Source organism: Natator depressus, chromosome 8 (genome assembly GCF_965152275.1).
Source record: "Natator depressus isolate rNatDep1 chromosome 8, rNatDep2.hap1, whole genome shotgun sequence".
Classification (NCBI taxonomy): domain Eukaryota; kingdom Metazoa; phylum Chordata; order Testudines; family Cheloniidae; genus Natator; species Natator depressus.
The window spans coordinates 78,517,990-78,535,207 of NC_134241.1; the positions used below are offsets into that span (position 1 = coordinate 78,517,990).

The following is a 17,218-nucleotide window of genomic DNA, read 5'->3' on the forward strand; positions in this document are numbered from 1 at the left end:
ACGTGGGGTGCCGGCAAGGAAAATCACAGCTTCACGTACACTGACCTCTGAGAGCCACAGCTGGCATATCTGTAGGCACAACGGATTATATTTGTACACTGAAATGGACAGAAATGTTCGCTGCCTTTCCAATTTCAAAGTCCCATTCTGTTAATATATGTTTAAAATTTGTATTGCATAGCCTGCCATTTTTTGCTCATGGTTTTTCTGCACTGTTTTTGCCACTCGATTTTCTATTTTTGGAGAATAAAATTATCGTTAATAGTACACAACAAACATTGCAGAATGCATTACAGTACTTAAAGCACACAGTACTTGTAATGTACAGCAAGCACCACATAACTCAGAGGCTGAGGGAAACAGTCAGAGCTGTAACTAGACAGCAAACACCAAACATGTACTACCAGCAACCAAAGCTCAAGGCACAGAGAACAGTCTAGCACAGAACACACTTATGGCTGACTGCTAAAGTGTGGTACTTCTGCACATCTGCAAATACAGGAGAATCATGTGTCTTGTGTTTATGAGAATAGTGCAGAGCTCTGTGGGCTCCATGCTTCTGTCAGAGATGGTGGAAACGGAAAAGTGCCATGTGGGATTGTGGGGTTTTAAAAATAAGGAGCAAAAATTATGGAATATGGCTGGCATTATGGGGTGGAGACACTTGCATGCTGGGAACTTGGCCCCTAGCTCTCAGTGATCCGTGGACAAGTCATTTCTGTCCTGCAAAAATTTCCCAACAGGCATTGTGCCAGACAACTGTGCATGGCACACTGCCCTTTGCATTGACACAAGCAGTCCTGGTGGGTATGTGCAGTGCTGGTGCAAGCAGCCAAGTATGCACACACATGAGTGATATACTAAGTTTGACAGCTGTATACTGATGTACATTGTGTGAAATAAAGTCTGTGGCACAGACATGGCTAAGGGGCTGATCAAAAAGGTGAGGTGTGGAATGACTAACTCCCATTGATTTTAATGGGAATTGGATTGGGAGTGTGCCACTCCTTAGGGAAAGGACCTACAGCACCTTTCAAGATCACACTCTAACTTCTAATGTATAGAAGTTGGCTCTCAGCTCCGTATGTCTGTGTGAAGAAAATGATATTTAACAATACCTACGTATCACACAAATGCATAAAATTACACCTTTGGGTGAATGCTGTATGGCAGTACATCACCCCAGCACAGAGTTCCCATCTCCCTGCATGAATAGGAGCTGATGTTTTCCCTCTAACATTTTTGGATCACAGGTCGTCCACTTGTTATCTCTGGAATTAAAGAGCTGAAACTTAAGAAAACAACACAGTCTGGATTTCAAGGCTTCCACAGGGACAAATACACCACAATTCCTGAACGGACTGACAGGGTTTTAAGTGCAGAACTATTCTGCAAGTGGTCCTATGGCGAGTGTCAAGATATTGACTTTGACTGCATATGGTACGTACTGAATTGAATCATGTCTTCTGGCAAATTTATTATCCTAGACTCCCTCAAAAACAAACAAATCAACACTCCACATGCAGTAGGGACTGCACAGACTGTGCCCTAAAAGCAACCCCAGCTTGCTTTTTGTTACCATTAAAACTGCCTTATTTAAATTCTCTAGGCCTGATTTTCAGTTGCTGAGCACCCACAGCTCCCATTGACTTCAGCTGAAGTTATGAGTGTTCAGTACTTCTGGAAATAAGGCTCTGAGTGCTAGATGGTCAGGTGGTGTAAACTGGTGTAGCTCCGATTCAGAGTTCTGCTGATTTACACCAGTTGATGATCTGGACTGGGTAGTTCATATTTGAACACAGCGCACCTCGGCAAAATAAGCTAAATAGCTTAAATAAAATGCTGATTTGCAATATTACAGGGTTAGGGGGATTGGAGTGGGAGTGGGGAATTGGTAAGGAGAGGGCTTAGTACAAACCCTGTGTTATATTGTTGCTAGAAAGAGAGACAGAGGAAATGAAATTAAAATATTACAGATAAAAGTCAAGCATAACGACAATTAATAAAATGTTTCATCAGTAATTTTAGAACTTTACTTTCATACAATATTTTTAAGGGGCACTGTTCATGAGTGTGTCCTTGAGGCATTTTCTGGGCCACCTGACTGTGGGGAATACTCACCCTCTCACCAGAAGACTGTCAACAATATTCAGATGCTCACCCTGGCGAGAGTTCCACAGGTATCTTTTTCACCATTTAATAATATTTAGCTCATAATGAAAATACAGTCAAGGGATCCACTGAGAAGTTCAGGCTGAGCCCATTTGTCTAGATAACCTAAGTAAAATATGAAAACTGCCTGAAGAGGCAGCTGTTTTGGAAAAGTGAGAATGCAGAGAAAACGCAGAGCACTTCCTGTGAAGATAAAGGGAGTGAAGGGAACTCAGCACTTCACAGGAGCAGACTCAGAAATGAAAGGGAAGAATGCTACAGAATAACATTCAAGTGTTTCTAAAATGGGCCCATTTTATCCTCTTTGCTCTCCTTCCTTTTGTGACATTTCAGTTGTTTAAATACTTTATCAGATTGTCATGTGGGAAAGTGTGGTGACAAACTGTGACAGTTTCAGATTTTTATCGTTTCAGATACAGGAGATTGAAGTCACCTTGAACAACATCTATTATGACGTCATAGACCTGAAGAAATTTGGATTGACCAATGACAAGGAGGTGAGGGAACTTTTAAAATATTAAATGCATGGAGTCATCTAAAAAACCCAGCCCACTAGAGATGTGTTTCCTTTGCACTGCTCTGGTTGTGCAAATTGGCCACAAAAGCTAGTTTAAGTGGGTTCCTATGGATTCCCTCTTGTGATGTAGGCCAGCGTGTTGAGGGTGTGGTGAAGGAAAGGGGATGTGGTCAGACCCCTGCTGTGCTCCAGAAATCCCCAGCTGCTACAACAGCCTCTTGCTGTTTTGTTGCAGCTGGGTATAATTTAGACCTGGGCACAACTCTGGGATGGGAGGGGGACAAGGGTGGAAGCTGTAGCATTTGTCTCCCTCCCCATCAGCTGCTCAGAGTGGTGTCCAGGTCCAGCTGAGGAGCTGGCCTGATGAAGTTACACTAGTATAAACCTGGTATAAGTGAGAGGAAAATCAGGATATTTGATTTTACGATTGCCACTTTTGACAGATGAATTAGTCTTCCCCTATTCTCTGTTTTCTTTCCCCTGGATCTGGGTCCCCTTTCCTCACTACTCTTATCCTGGCCCCTTTTAAACAGCCAGTATAGGTCTGCTCCTGCTCCCATTTAAGTTCATAGCAAAAATCCCATTGACTTCAATAAGGGCAGGAATGTTCCCTGTGGGATTGATCTTTTGAGGTGTTGAGTGCCCTCAGGTTCTATGGAATATTGATTTTAGTTCAATGATACCACTGAGGTTGATGGGTACTCCAACTGGAGAAGAGCTACTCATGTATGATTGCTGTCTATAAATATATCAGAGGGATAAATATCAGAGAGGGAGAGGAATTATTTAAGTTCAGTACCAATGTGGACACAAGAACAAATGGATATAAACTGGTCATTGGGAAGTTTAGACTTGAAATTAGATGAAGGTTTCTAACCATCAGAGGAGTGAAGTTTTGGAATAGCCTTCCAAGGGAAGCAGTGGGGGCAAAAGATCTATCTGGCTTTAAGATTAAACTCGATAAGTTTATGGAGGAGATGGTATGATGGGATAATACGATTTTGGTAATTAATTGATCCTTAAATATTCATGGTAAATAGGCCTGATGGGATGTTAGATGGGGTGGGATCTGAGTTACTACAGAAAATTCTTTCCTGGGTATCTGGCTGGTGAACCTTGTCCATATGCTCAGGGTTTAGCTGATCGTCATATTTGGAGTCAGGAGGGAATTTTCCTCCAGGGCAGATTGGAAGAGGCCCTGGAGGTTTTTCGCCTTCCTCTGTAGCATGGGGCATGAGTCACTTGCTGGAGGATTCTCTGGTCCTTGAAGTCTTTAAACCATGATTTGAGGACTTCAATAGCTCAAACATAGGTGAGAGCTTTTTCGCAGGACTGGGTGGGTGAGATTCTGTGGCCTGCGTTGTGCAGGAGGTTGGACTAGATGATCATAATGGTCCCTTCTGACCTTAGTATCTATGAATCTATGTATATGTCATTTATGTTCAGGTTCTGGTGCCAGTGGAGATTCCCTATGCTTCTTATACATGCACTCTCGGTAGGAAGAAGTGCTTAACAGAGCAAGCCTAAAATGCAAGAGATGAGCAGCAAGTCAATTGGATGGATGTTTTGACTGAACATATGGGATCCAAATCACATGTACAGGACACACTTACCATGTTTGGTTTTCTTTTCAGAATGTATCCATTCCATTCATTGACCTGACTTTTCCCTCTACAAATTACAGAGATTGGGATTTTGAAAGGAGCCTAAGGAATTCAGCTATCCAAACCCCAACGAATCTCAATAGGATTTTTGCACCTAATTCCCTTGGGTTCCTTTGGAAATCCCAGCCAGAAACATTAAAATCAGTTCATTAGAAGACAATTATTTTTAGGCTTATTATGAAAGTTCCAGTTAATGTCTGTAATGTGCTTTGCACATTTAAAATCCTAAATCGGTTCTATAAATTATTTATTAATGTTCATGCATTAATTCATTCTTCCTATTAACACTAAAATTAATTTACTGGCATGAGATCAAATTTTTAGGTGGTGTAAACTGGTATGACTTCAATGGACTATAATGATTTACGCAGCTGAGGATCTGGTCCAATATATTTAAATTAGAGAATTATTACTTATATTACCGATGTAAATTCAATTAGATCCTGATTTCTTCATGAAGCAAATGAGGAAATAAAACCACATTCTACCTACTTATATATTATATCTTCTTTACAATATTAATAGTACAGATGTTGACTAATGTCCATTTAAGTGTTCTAGTTAGATGGCTGCTGCATTATTGCTCATCAAACAACCAGTTATGGGGATTATGCAGCTATAGAATTGCTTCTGTGTTAATCATTGAAATGCTTAAGGTATTTCTTTGGGGTTATTTAGGTCTTGTTCTTTAATTTAACAATACTATCATGACTTTTGAGCAGGCAGGAGTCAACCCAAGAAGTGAGCTATGGCTTTTTGGGGAGAAAAATGGGTAGACAAATTCCACTTTATTTACAACTCATTTAAAATATTTAGTTACTCCAGGACATAGCTTTGAGCACAGATATTAAATAGCAAAATCAGCACATCTTACTCCTGTGTGTTCACAACCTGCAGCTGACACATCCACAATATAAAACCTGCTCAAATCCCATCAGCTTGAAACTGCTGCCTTTAGTTTCCAAGGGCAGGATTTTAAAAGCTACTAAATGACACAGGAGCTTAAATCCAATGTGACTTGTGCCCAAATCACTTAGGCACTTTTGAAAATCTCACCCGAAAATGCTTTGGGCATTAAAATCCTCACTCAATATATTTAGACTTATTTTGCCCTACTGGATCTGATCACGTGCTTTGGGTAGCACTAAAAATTAAGGAACACATCCTGAATGGAAATTTAGGAAACTGAGGTTGCTTGCAACATAGGAGCATCTCTTCCTCTCTTTTGCACAAAAGGATTCATCTGCTTGTCTTAAATGCCGCATAAAATTTGAAGGCAGCTATTGCTCATCAAAATGTGACATCTTCTTAAGGACAATAGAACAACTTATATCAAAGGATGGATTTGTTCCAGATGTGCTTTTATTTGCCTGAACTGATGACTAGTTGACCCAACTAATTGGTCTGTAGTTCTTTTAACTCTGTGCTGAACATTACTTCCTTCCTTGTGTGAAGTTTATTGTATTACATTTGAGGGTCTCATCTCTTTTCTATTTCTGCTGCATTATTATTTAAATGACTGCATGGTCTTGTAGATTATCTATGCCTCTTTTAATAGAAAAATAAAAAGCAAAGTTTAAAAGAAAACTGCTTCTTGATTATTATATTGAATTAGGGAAGAGCCCATATCGATTTCATTAAAATGAATATATACCAGATAACATTACTAATATTAATTTCAGATCAGTCCCCCCCAAAATGTTCCACCTCTTCCATTTAAACTAAAAAAAGGATTCCCCTGAACATTGCATTACCCACCTCTTCCTAGGTTAAGCAGGTAGTTTATTGTGTGTGGACAGCCTGCTCATTGTGGTATGACAAACTTAACGGAAGCAATAACACAGAAGGAAAACAACAAAACCCTATTCAGACTTCCCATTGGTTCTGAACACACATCACTGCTCATGCCAGGCAGTCTCTCTAGAGCTCTGTAGCTGTGCAGGCATTTCAGCCCAGCTTTGAAAAGATATTTAAACAGTGCTCTGCTTGCAATTGCAATGCCTAAGAGCTGGATTTTTAAAGGTATTTAGGTGCCTAACTTTCATGGATCTCAATAAAAGTTAGGCCCCTAAATATCTTTAAAAATCTATGTCTAGGTGACTTAGATGGCTAAGTCCCATTTTCAAAAGTGACTGAGGGACTTGGGAGCATAAGTCTCATTAAAAGTCAAACTAGGATTTAGCCATCTAAATTGCTTAGACTTTGCAATGCTGAGCAGAGCAACACCTGAAAACCGTTACAAATCTGGCCTGTGTGTGTGACTCTTAGGCAGGCTAAATAGACTGATGAGTAGAAAACATCCAACAAGAACATCCAACAAGAACTCATGCGAGAAGAGGTGTTATACCTGAGGTCCTGACCAAACTCCAATCTGGATCATTACTTTCTACCTACACAGACTCCCTGAAGTTTTATCTGGCAGAATAATTCTTCCTCCCCAGTCCTAAAGGGCTGCAGAGGTTGACTGCACAGGTTTCACTCAGAGTTGGCTCTTGGCTGTATTTCTGTGGTGAGTGAAATGACTTCGATATGTATGTGGCCTGATGTCAACAGGTGTTTCACCTGAGTAAAGTGCACAGGAGCAGTCCCATAGTTTGTAACACTTTTTGAAACCTTTGAGACGAAAGGCACAATGTAAGGTAAATGTAAATCACTACCATTAATAACAGGTGCTCCCTGCTGCCCATTACAAAAACATGTGGATGTGGAGTCTTCCACCAAAACGCCCTCCAAAATAATTTCCTTGGCTGCATATGTATTGGAACTAAGGGTGCTGGGGGTGCTGCTGCACCCCCTGGCTTGAAGTGGTTTCCATCATACACAGTGGTTAGAGTTTGGTTCAATGGCTCTCAGTACCCCCACTGTACAAATTGTTCCAGCACCCCTGCAAATTGGCTGGGGGTTGGACCTTGCATCTTTGGTCCATCCTCCCACATAGTTCACTAGTGGCCTACGGATAGGTCCCTACCAAATTCATGGTCCATTTTGGTCAATTTCACAGTCATAGGATTTTAAAAATCATAAATTTCATGATTTCAGCTATTTAAATCTGAAATTTCACGGTGTTATTTTGGGGGTCCTGACCCAAAAAAAAGTTATGGGTGGGGTCACAAGGTTATTGTAGTGGGAGGGGGGGGGTTTGTGGTGCTGCTATCCTTACTTCTGCACTGTTGCTGGCGGTGGTGCTGCCTTCAGAGCTGGGCAGCTGGAGAGCGGCGGCTGCTGGCCAGGAGCCCAGCTCTGAAGGCAGATCCACCACCGGCAGCAGCACAGAAGTCAGGCTGGCATGGTATGGTATTGCCACCCTTACTTCTGCACTGCTGCCTGCAGAGCTGTGCCCTCAGTCAGTAGCTGCCACCCTCTGGCCGCCCAGCTCTGAAGGCAGCCATGCAGAAGGGTGGCATGGTATGGGGTTTTCACCCTTAATTCTGCGCTGCTGCTGGTGGGGCACTGCCTTCAGAGCTGAGCAGCCAGCCAACAGCCATTGCTCTCCAGCCACCCAGCTCTGAAGGCAGCACAAAAGTAAGGGTGACAATACTGTGACCCCCCCACAGCTCCCTTTTGGGTCAGGAACCCAATTTGAGAATGGTAAAAGCACACAAAAGACCAGATTTCACGGTCTGGGATGCATTTTTCATGGCTGGGAATTTGGTAGGGACCTCCCTGTGGAGGCTTGCAGACTAGACTCCATAACCTACAATTAAAACTGAACTGGTAGTCTCAGATATGCACATAAGTTCCTATCATTTTGATTTCCATTCCTATACCATCCAACATGTGGTCAATCCTGGTAGCTAGCCAGGAAGGTTTCACTACAGTCCCCATCAACCACTGATTAAGCTCCAAATGCAACCAATTTTATATAAGACGTGTGCAAAGACATTGTTAAATGGGCTAAGAACATAGAGATGAAATTCCATTTTCAAAGTCAGTACAATTACTCTCTATAAATTGACCACACCACAGTGCAGAATTGTATATTGTGCATAGCTAAGTATGATACGAAGAAAATTTTCTAAAATAATATAAAATCTCTTATCTTTTAAATATCATCGGGCAAGTCTATTGCAGCTGCGTCAATCTTTAAAGAAAAAACACAGTTCACGTCCACCCTCCTTTTTATTTTTGGACATTAGAATACCACTTCCACATGAAGCCGATAAAAGTAAAATCCAAACAATATTGTGCCCTCATATTTTTTTCTAAATGCTAGAAGCATAATCCTAAAATGAAGTGAACTGCTCTGAGATTTCCAATTACCAATAAAATGGTTGACTGTAAATATCAGTAAGAAAGATTTGTTAAGATAAAACTATCTGCTGTTTGGGGCACATCAAATAACCAGCCAGCTCTCTCATGGGAAGTAGATAGCTGTATACAAGAGGAAAAATTGTTAGTTGTATCTAGCTATAGGAGTAAAAATATTGCACAGAACTCAGTAATAATCAGAATGTGAACTGTATCTCAGAATGAACACCTCGCAGTTCAGAACATGCCTAGAAAGGAAGGAAAATCATTCTCTCTCTCAGCTGGGCACTAACTTATGTGAAACAGGCAAGGTACAAATAGCAGTGGTGTTAGGAAGGACTTTTATGTGCAGGATTCCCACAGCTTTGCAAAATTCTCCTTGCCTGCTCACATGGGGTGAGGTTTGCTGTTTGGTGTTTTTGTTTGTTTGGACAGGTGAGAAAATCTCATTATTTTTACTTTTATTATCAATCATCATAGCAAAGGGTGAGTAAGTAGATTTTGAGACAGGGCTGGTACATTTTTAAGACAATTTTGGGAGGCTGAGTTTATATTGGACAAGATTGTGGTTTGCCTTATGCACCTGCGTAAGGGAGGGGAAGAAAGGCCCTTTTACTCCCCTTTACAGGCTGCCTCCATCATGAGTCACAGCACAGAGAAGGGAGTAGACTCCAGGAGGCCACTTCTTCCCTTCCCCTGCAGGCAGGCGGTGAGTGGGCAGGCAGGGGTGGGCAAGGGGGTGACATGTTAACTCCGACCACCCTCAAAGCATAGGCTGGAATGGAGGAGGTCATAATCTGGTACAAGTCTAGAGGCAAAGCCAGGGAAGGAATTGTGATGTCGTAAACCCCATCTACTCCAGACCAGGGGCAGTGCAACTACATTGCAAGCAAAGGTGAGCCTGCAGCTGGCCTGGACATTAACTAATCCAGGCTGTGGTGGACAAGGGACAAGTCAAGGACCTCTCATGGAGAACATGCTGTCAGCTGCTTCCACTCTTTAATATTGAGGGAGCTCCACCTCAAGTGCCTCTGTTGATCTCAAATGCAGGAGGATAGCATGGGGAGGGAAGTGATCTCTCACCAGGTAACCAGCTCCCAAACCATTTAGGGCCTTATAGGTTAAAGTAAACAAGGATTCCATTTGGAAGCTCATTGGCAGCCAGAGCACGGGTATAATTCAGTGGCAAAAAAATAGGTTAACAGAGTTAAGATTGTTTGGTGTTCTGTCATCCCATAAGCTGAGCAAAACTCAAATGTCTGAAAACCAGGAAATGCACAGTTCAGGCTGCTCATGCATCCTTAACTCTGCCCTCTTTCAGCAATGCCTGAGTACACCCCATTCACACACATCTTTACTCTGCCAACCCCACAGTTGCTGAAATGTACAAACTCCTTTTACAACCCATTCACTCTCATCCACACGAATCCATCTTACATTTTTAAGAGACAAAAAGAACGAGGGAAAGGTTTCCAACTTCCCTCTGCTGCACCAACATCATATGTTCTTAATTGTAAAACACCACTTCCTAAGCTCAGCATTGACAACCTCCAGAGATCAAAAATCATGAGTTGGACTCCCAAAATAACCAGATATTGAAAAAAAGATATTCTGTGGTTTTTTGGGTCTGTCCTTTGATTTTTGAAATCCCCATGGCCATCCCCAGTGTGTGTGTGTGAGACAATTACTGTTGCCCACTCTCCCCAATTTATTGGGTAAGATGATCCCTTCTTCAGGAGTTCTCACCGCCACATCTACTCATCCCCTGTCCCCACCCTCATAAATTCAGCTCCCCTTTGTTCCCCCTGGGGGTTCTTACCCCCCTCCCAGGCTGGGAGGAGCTGAGTGGGGTTCCCTCTCCTTTTTCCCAGGCTGGGGGGGTCAGCCCCAGGGGCTGTTCACCCCCTCTGGCCCATCCCAGGCTGGGCGCTGCAGGAAGGGAGACAAGAGGAGCAGAGGCACCACCCCATTACCATTGCTCACAGGAGGAGACGGGGTGGATGGAGTGGAGCCAGGCTGAGCTACTGGCCCTCTAGTTCCCTCCTCCCTTCCTGTGAGGATCGCTTGGGGTTGCTGGGGGAGAGAGAACTCTTCCTGTAGCTGCTCACCCACAGTGGGCGGGCAGGCAGGCAGGCAGGCAGAGGGCTCAAATTTACTAGAGGGCTGGAGCATCTGTTATCACCAGATTGGCTCCAGCCCCAGCCAAAATCATGTCACAGGTGAAAAATCATGAGAGCTGGCAGCACTGTAAGCATGCAGCTGCTCTTGCTTCTGTTTCTGAGTCACTCACCGTGCAGCCCCTTGTAGAGCGCATTGCAGCAAGATAATCACGTGAGAAAAGCATGGGAAAGATGGCAAGGTCAGTGGGAGATGTTCTCGTTTGCCCCACCAAGCACAGAGGAAAAGAAGTGCTCTTGGCTTCCCCTTCGACTTGGATGACCAGCCCCAGAGCTAACAGAACACCCTAGCAGCCAGCACCTTTGCCACACCTGGCAGGTCTACACCCTCCAATACAGGCACTGATACAAGTTCGGCCAACTCTTCTGGTGAGTTCCCCCAGTCCAGAGGGAAAAGTGAAAGACTATAGAAGAAAGCGGCGGGAAAGGAAAAAAGGGACAAGAAATAGGGAAGGAAAGAGGAGGACAGAGAATCCAAGAGACACAGTGAGGGGAGAAATGTTTTTGGAATGTAGAGCTGTTACCAAAGTGAATACCGGTGTCTGATTTATATTTCAGGGACTCAAAAGGGCTTCAGAAAGCTGAGCGTGGGTGGCAGATGAGCCCAGTATTCTTACATATAGGGGAGGAGTTTCCCACATCAAAAAGCTGGCACTTCGCATGGTTTTCTCTGTTTTAATGTGCATGTCTGATGGGAAATGTTAGAGAGTTTGGGCCTTAATTGCTTTGGTGCTTCTGCAATGTCTTAAAATCTTCTAAACTACAGGAAATTGTTTCAGATATTTCCAGAATGTCCAGGTGAGGGAATCCCAGAGCCCCATTTCTATTGACTGTACATTAGTACCAACTTCCAACCTTGGTCATGTTTAAATGGCAGCATATTTATGGAAATGGGGACCAGGAGTAGCAGGGATGTGTCCCTGAGCAGCTCAGGCACTATGCGCACATTCACTCCTGCACCCTTTGTTTTCACTGACTCTGGCTCTGCTTGGAGACATTAACTCAGATACGTTTCTCTCATCTCCATTCTCTTCCTCCTGTGGGAATCCAGCACCACGAGAGGACACAATGCTGCATCAGCACATGATTCTGAGACCCATCATGACAGTCACCAAATTGATCAGCTCTCCCTCCCACTCTGATCCACTTTAACCATTGCACAGAATCAGACATCCTCAGCTTAGGGAATAGCACATAGAGTTAATATAGAAGAAAACCACATACAAATACTAGATGCAAGCCATTCGAAATGAGGGATGCAATGAGATGAATATAGGAATGCCAATGCCAGCATGTTTGCAGTTGCCTTGCTAGCAGGTAAGATTTTATTTTATAATGTACCTGGACTTCAGCAAGGCTTTTGACACAGTCCCAACATGACATTCTGATAAGTAGGCTGGAGAAATGCGGGCTCAACAGAACTACCATTAAGTGGATATATAATTGGTTAAATAACCCCAAACACAGAGTAACTATTAATGGAATGGGTTCAGAGTGGTAGCCGTGTTAGTCTGTGTCAGCAAAAAGAACAAGGAGTACTAGTGGCACCTTAGAGATTAACAAATTTATGTGAGCACAAGCTTTCGTGGGCTAAAACCCACTTCATCGGATGCATGCAGTGGAAAATACGGTAGGAAGATACACACACAGAACACCCATTTTTTCATGTTCTCTGTGTATATATCTCTTCCTACTGTATTTTCCACTGCATGCATCCGATGAAGTGGGTTTTAGCCCACGAAAGCTTATGCTCAAATAAATTTATCAGTCTCTAAGGTGCCACAAGTACTCCTCATTCTTTTTATTAATGAAATGATGTCAGATTGGAGGGAGGTCTCAAGTGGGGTTCTTTGGGGATCTGTTCTGGGTCCGGTGTTGTTTAACATTGTTGTTCATGACCTGGATGTAGGAATAGAGAGCATACTGATTAAATCTGCAGATGACACAAAGCTGGGGGGGGGAGGGGGTTGCCAACACTTTGGAGAATAGAGCTAAAATTCAGAGAAACCTTGAGTACTGGACTGTAGACAACAAAATAAATTCTACAAAGACAAATGTAAGGTGCTACACATTTAGGGAAGAAAAACCAAATGCACAAATACAGAATAGGGGACAACTGGCTTGGCAGCAGCACTTCTGAGAAGGATCTGAGAGTTGTGGTGGATCACAGCCTCAAAATGAGTCAGCAATGAGATGCTGTTGGGAAAAAAAAGTAAATGCAATTTTAGGTTGCATTAACAGAGGCATAGTATGGAATTCACGGGAGGTGACAGTACAGCTCTACTCTGCGTTGGTTAGGCCTCACCTGTAGTACTGTGTCCAATTTTGGTCACCAATGTATAGAAAAGATATCGAAAAACTGGAAAGGATCCAGAGGTGAGGGACAAAGATGATCAAAAGGATGGAATGCGAGCCATATGAGCACAGACTGAAGGAACAGGGTATGTTTAGTTTGGAAAAGAGGAGATTAAGGGGGAACATGATAGCAGTCTCCATATACTTGAAAGGCTGCCATAAAAAAAGATGGAGAAAAGTTGTTCTCTCTTGCCACAGCAGGCAGGACAAGAGGCAATGGCTTCAAACTACAGCATAGCAGATTTAGATTAAATCTCAGGAAAAAATTCCTAACTGTAAGAACAGTAGGGCAACGGAACAGATGCCTCGGGAGGGTGTGGAAGCTCCTTCACTGGAGGTTTTCTGAAGGAGGCTGCACAGCCATCTGCCTTGGACTGTTTAGACACAACAAATCCTGCATCTTGGTTGGAGCTTAGACTAGATGACCCTTGCAGTTCTTTTCTAACCCTATAATTCTATGATCTAACAGACGGTTCGTTCATATCATAACTATGCATATCAGTGCTACAATTCCACTAAGCATTCCTACTGGTGCTCACAGACAAACTCACTAGAGGTCTTAGCCCCATTCTTCAGTAGCAATGAAAGTCACACAGAGACATCAAGGGCTGCTTAAGGCCTTAGTGATGTTACCCTTGGGCTTTGCAGATGCTTGGAGTTTACAGTCATGTCCCCGTCCACAAGGTTTACTCTTTTTAGGAGGAACCACTGTTGTGGCGATGAAGTGAGCTGTAGCTCACGAAAGCTTATGCTCAAATAAATCTGTTAGTCTCTAAAGGTGCCACAAGTCCTCCTTTTCTTTTTAGGAGGTAGCATTATTTTGGGGGTAAGTGTGAACATGCAGCTGGGAGCCTAAAGAATAGCGCGAAGTTTCCCTCACACAATGTTCCTAATTATAAGGGCTTAAGCAAAACATTTTTAAATGACATTTTCAATTAGCATACTAAATAAAATGCAGCCATTCCCAACAGGAAAGAAAAGCAACTTACCAAATCAATCCGTTCCCATTATTCAGATTGGGTTGATAGAGTGACCCCAAATGGGTTATTAGCTGGCAGCTTTTCACATTATATCCCACTGCTGGTTGCCTTTTTAAATTGTGGGGCAATAGTTTTCTACCGTGAATCTAAATTTCAGTCAATATTTGTGTGGTATACTATACAGCATCTATCTACATATACACACAGAGTATGTACTGTACATACACCCCTCTTTCCCCAAGATTAAATGGTCTAAGCGTGTCTGTAGCTACAGAGAGGTGAATTGTCCATTTGACAGTATCTTCCTGTACGTTACATCAGTTACAGTTTGGTGAGGGGAAAAGGAGGGGTGGTTAGCTGAAAAACATCTGGCTTTGGCTTCCTCTTTCAAAACACGCCCAATCTGTTGTTAAATAGATTTTTTTCAGAGGCACTAACAAGAATTTAACAAAATAAACACAGAATGGACTGTTGTGTAAAAACTGTGATAGCACAAAAAACTCCAACGCTAACAGGAAGAGACAAACATTGTAAAAACCATGGACAGTAGCAAACTTGCTTCTATACTGTATATTCTCCCGCTAAATCTTCTTCCATGCTTTCCATTAGGCTCCGGCTTGTATGAGACAGTTAGCAGCGCTTATTAAAAGAGGAACAGAAATTAAATGCATCTGGTTTTGAATCCAAGTCATTTCAGCTGGCCCTTGAAAGGCCTGACAAAGACAAAGGGTTATTTTCTCACTAAAACATGGCAAGGACAACTGCAAAGCAATTTTGAACAGGCCAACATCATTGCATTGTGGACATTTTCACCTCACACTTTGGAGTGAACACTTAATTTTAGTAACAAACATGCATGAGTCTTTTTATATGTGTAGAACAGAATTACATCAATCACTGATTTATATAGATATAAAATCATGATTAATGTAATTATATATCATTGCTGGCTATCCCTTGATACGAGGATCATGTCTGCTGGGGGGGGGGGGGAAATGTAATTGATGAGACTTAAGATGGCTGAGGAGTCCAATCTGTGCTCCACAAGTTTTTCCACGTATGTGATAGATGGTTGCTTGGAGAGAGCACAACTTCTGGCTGGGATGCTATACGCTTTCCTTTCTCCTCTGCCATTTCTCAGCCTCTTGAGCAAGGCGATCCTCTTCAAAACGGGGTGAGGCTTGATTTATTATGCAATGCCACTGCAGTTTATGGTCAGCCAGCTCTTCCCAATTTATGGGGTCAATGCTTCCCTTCTTAAGATATACTTTCAGGGTCCTTGTAGTGTCTCCTCTGTCCCCTGCGGGGCCTCTTACCATGACTAAGTTGAGAAAAGAAGACTTGCTTCGGAAGATGAATATCAGCCATCCGTACACAATGGCCAGCCCAGTGAAGTTGATGTTTCATAATCTTTGCCTCAGCACTGGTGATGTTAGCTGCAGAGAGAGCGCTGCCATTGGTGCAACGATCTTCCCATCTGATACGGAGAACCTTGGTAAGGCGGTGCCGGTGGTACCACTCTAGATGCTTAAGATGGCTTTGGTACGTCACCCATGTCTCACACCCATAAAGAAGAGTGGGGATATCTACTGCATTATAGACCAAGATCTTAGTTTCCATCAGCAGATCTCTGTCAATAAAGACACAACGAAGCAACTTTCTGAAGGATGCGGTGGCACAAGGGATCCTGTGTTCCATTTCCACAAAGGCCCTAGTTAGGTCAATAAATGCAATAAACAATGGCTGGTGTTGTTTTCTTGCTCTGTGAGCAAGGATCTTCCTGGCAATGAAGAGGAGGGCAATGTCTTGGTAATTCCCACACATTGACTTGTCCCCTTTCTTAAAAATGGTCACAATATTGGCATTCTTCAGGTTGAGCAGAATTTCCTCATTAACCCAAATTCTAAGAAGTTGTTGATGAAGTCTTTCAACAAGTGCTATTCCATCAGCTTTGAAGACCTCCACAGGGATGCCATCTGGGCCTGGCACCTTGTTATTTCTAGTCTGAGTGACAGCACGCTAAACTTCCTCAGAAGATGGGGGATTGGCAAGAGGTCCTATTACTGGGTGTTGAGGAATGGTCTCGATGGTGGCAGCTGAGACTTCAGATTCACAGTTCAGTAGAGTCTTGAAGTGCTCCTTCCGATGCTCCTTGAGGGCTACATTGTCCCTAAGAAGGGTGGAGCTGTCGTGAGATTGCAGAGGAGTTGTGCTGCTTGAGCTTGGCCTGTACGTGGCTTTCCTTGCTTGAAAAAAGCTTCTCATGTCATGTTCATCAGCAAAGCTCTGGATCTCCATGGCCTTTGCTTGCCAGCACTGATTCTTGATGTTATGCAGCCTCTTTTGAGCTACAGCTTTAAGCCGATAAGTCTCTTGTTTTTGCTCATTAGAGGGTTCATTTTGCTAAGTGCAAAATGTGCTTCTCTTCTGATGAATAAGTGATAGGATTTCCTTGTTGTTCTCATCAAACCAATCCTGATGGCAGTGAGTGGAGTATCCAATCGATTCAGCACATGTAATTATAATCAATGATTAATTAATCCATTTAGGATACAGTATTACATTTGCTATTCTATTAATGATTCTCAACAGACAAATCTAGTTTACAACAACTTAAGCACATTCTGTAAATTAGTAAATGATCCAAAAAGTAATATCACAAAACACAAATCAAAAAGACTTAGGGCCCAGCCTCACATGAACTCATGGAAATGTTAGTGCACAGTTGTCCATTATGGCAGTTTTTATTCTTTCTTACAAAGCATAAGACAATGGCTGTTGTCAGACACAGGATATTGGCCTAGGTCAGTGGTTTTCAACCTTTTCTCATTTATGGACCCTTAAAATTTTTTTCAAGTGGAGGTGCGGACTCCTTTGGATAATCTTAGGCATAGTCTATGGACCCCCAGTGGTCCGCGGACCACAGGTTGAGAACCATGGAACTAGATGGACTGCTGTTCTGATCCAGCATGCCAGTTCCTATATTCCAACCTATATATACTCAAATGTCTCATTGAGTTTGGGTGCATCGTCCATGGCAGGATTGGGCCCCCAGTGTATACTACTGAAGACAGTGTAATTTCACACCACGCAAGCCTATCACCA

General features: G+C 42.8%; 1 protein-coding gene across 1 annotated transcript in view; it reads left to right on the forward strand.

The window, feature by feature from the left end:
- The window catches only part of LOC141992914 (uricase-like), a 33,141-nt gene extending 27,452 nt beyond the window's left edge, over positions 1-5,689 (forward strand). The window contains exons 5-8 of the mRNA XM_074962254.1: positions 1,254-1,440; positions 2,057-2,180; positions 2,586-2,669; positions 4,136-5,689. Of these exons, the coding sequence (XP_074818355.1) occupies positions 1,254-1,440; positions 2,057-2,180; positions 2,586-2,669; positions 4,136-4,216 (476 nt within the window). The 3' untranslated portion in view covers positions 4,217-5,689. The remainder of the gene's footprint in view (positions 1-1,253; positions 1,441-2,056; positions 2,181-2,585; positions 2,670-4,135) is intronic.
- The last annotated feature ends 11,529 nt before the right edge of the window (positions 5,690-17,218 follow it).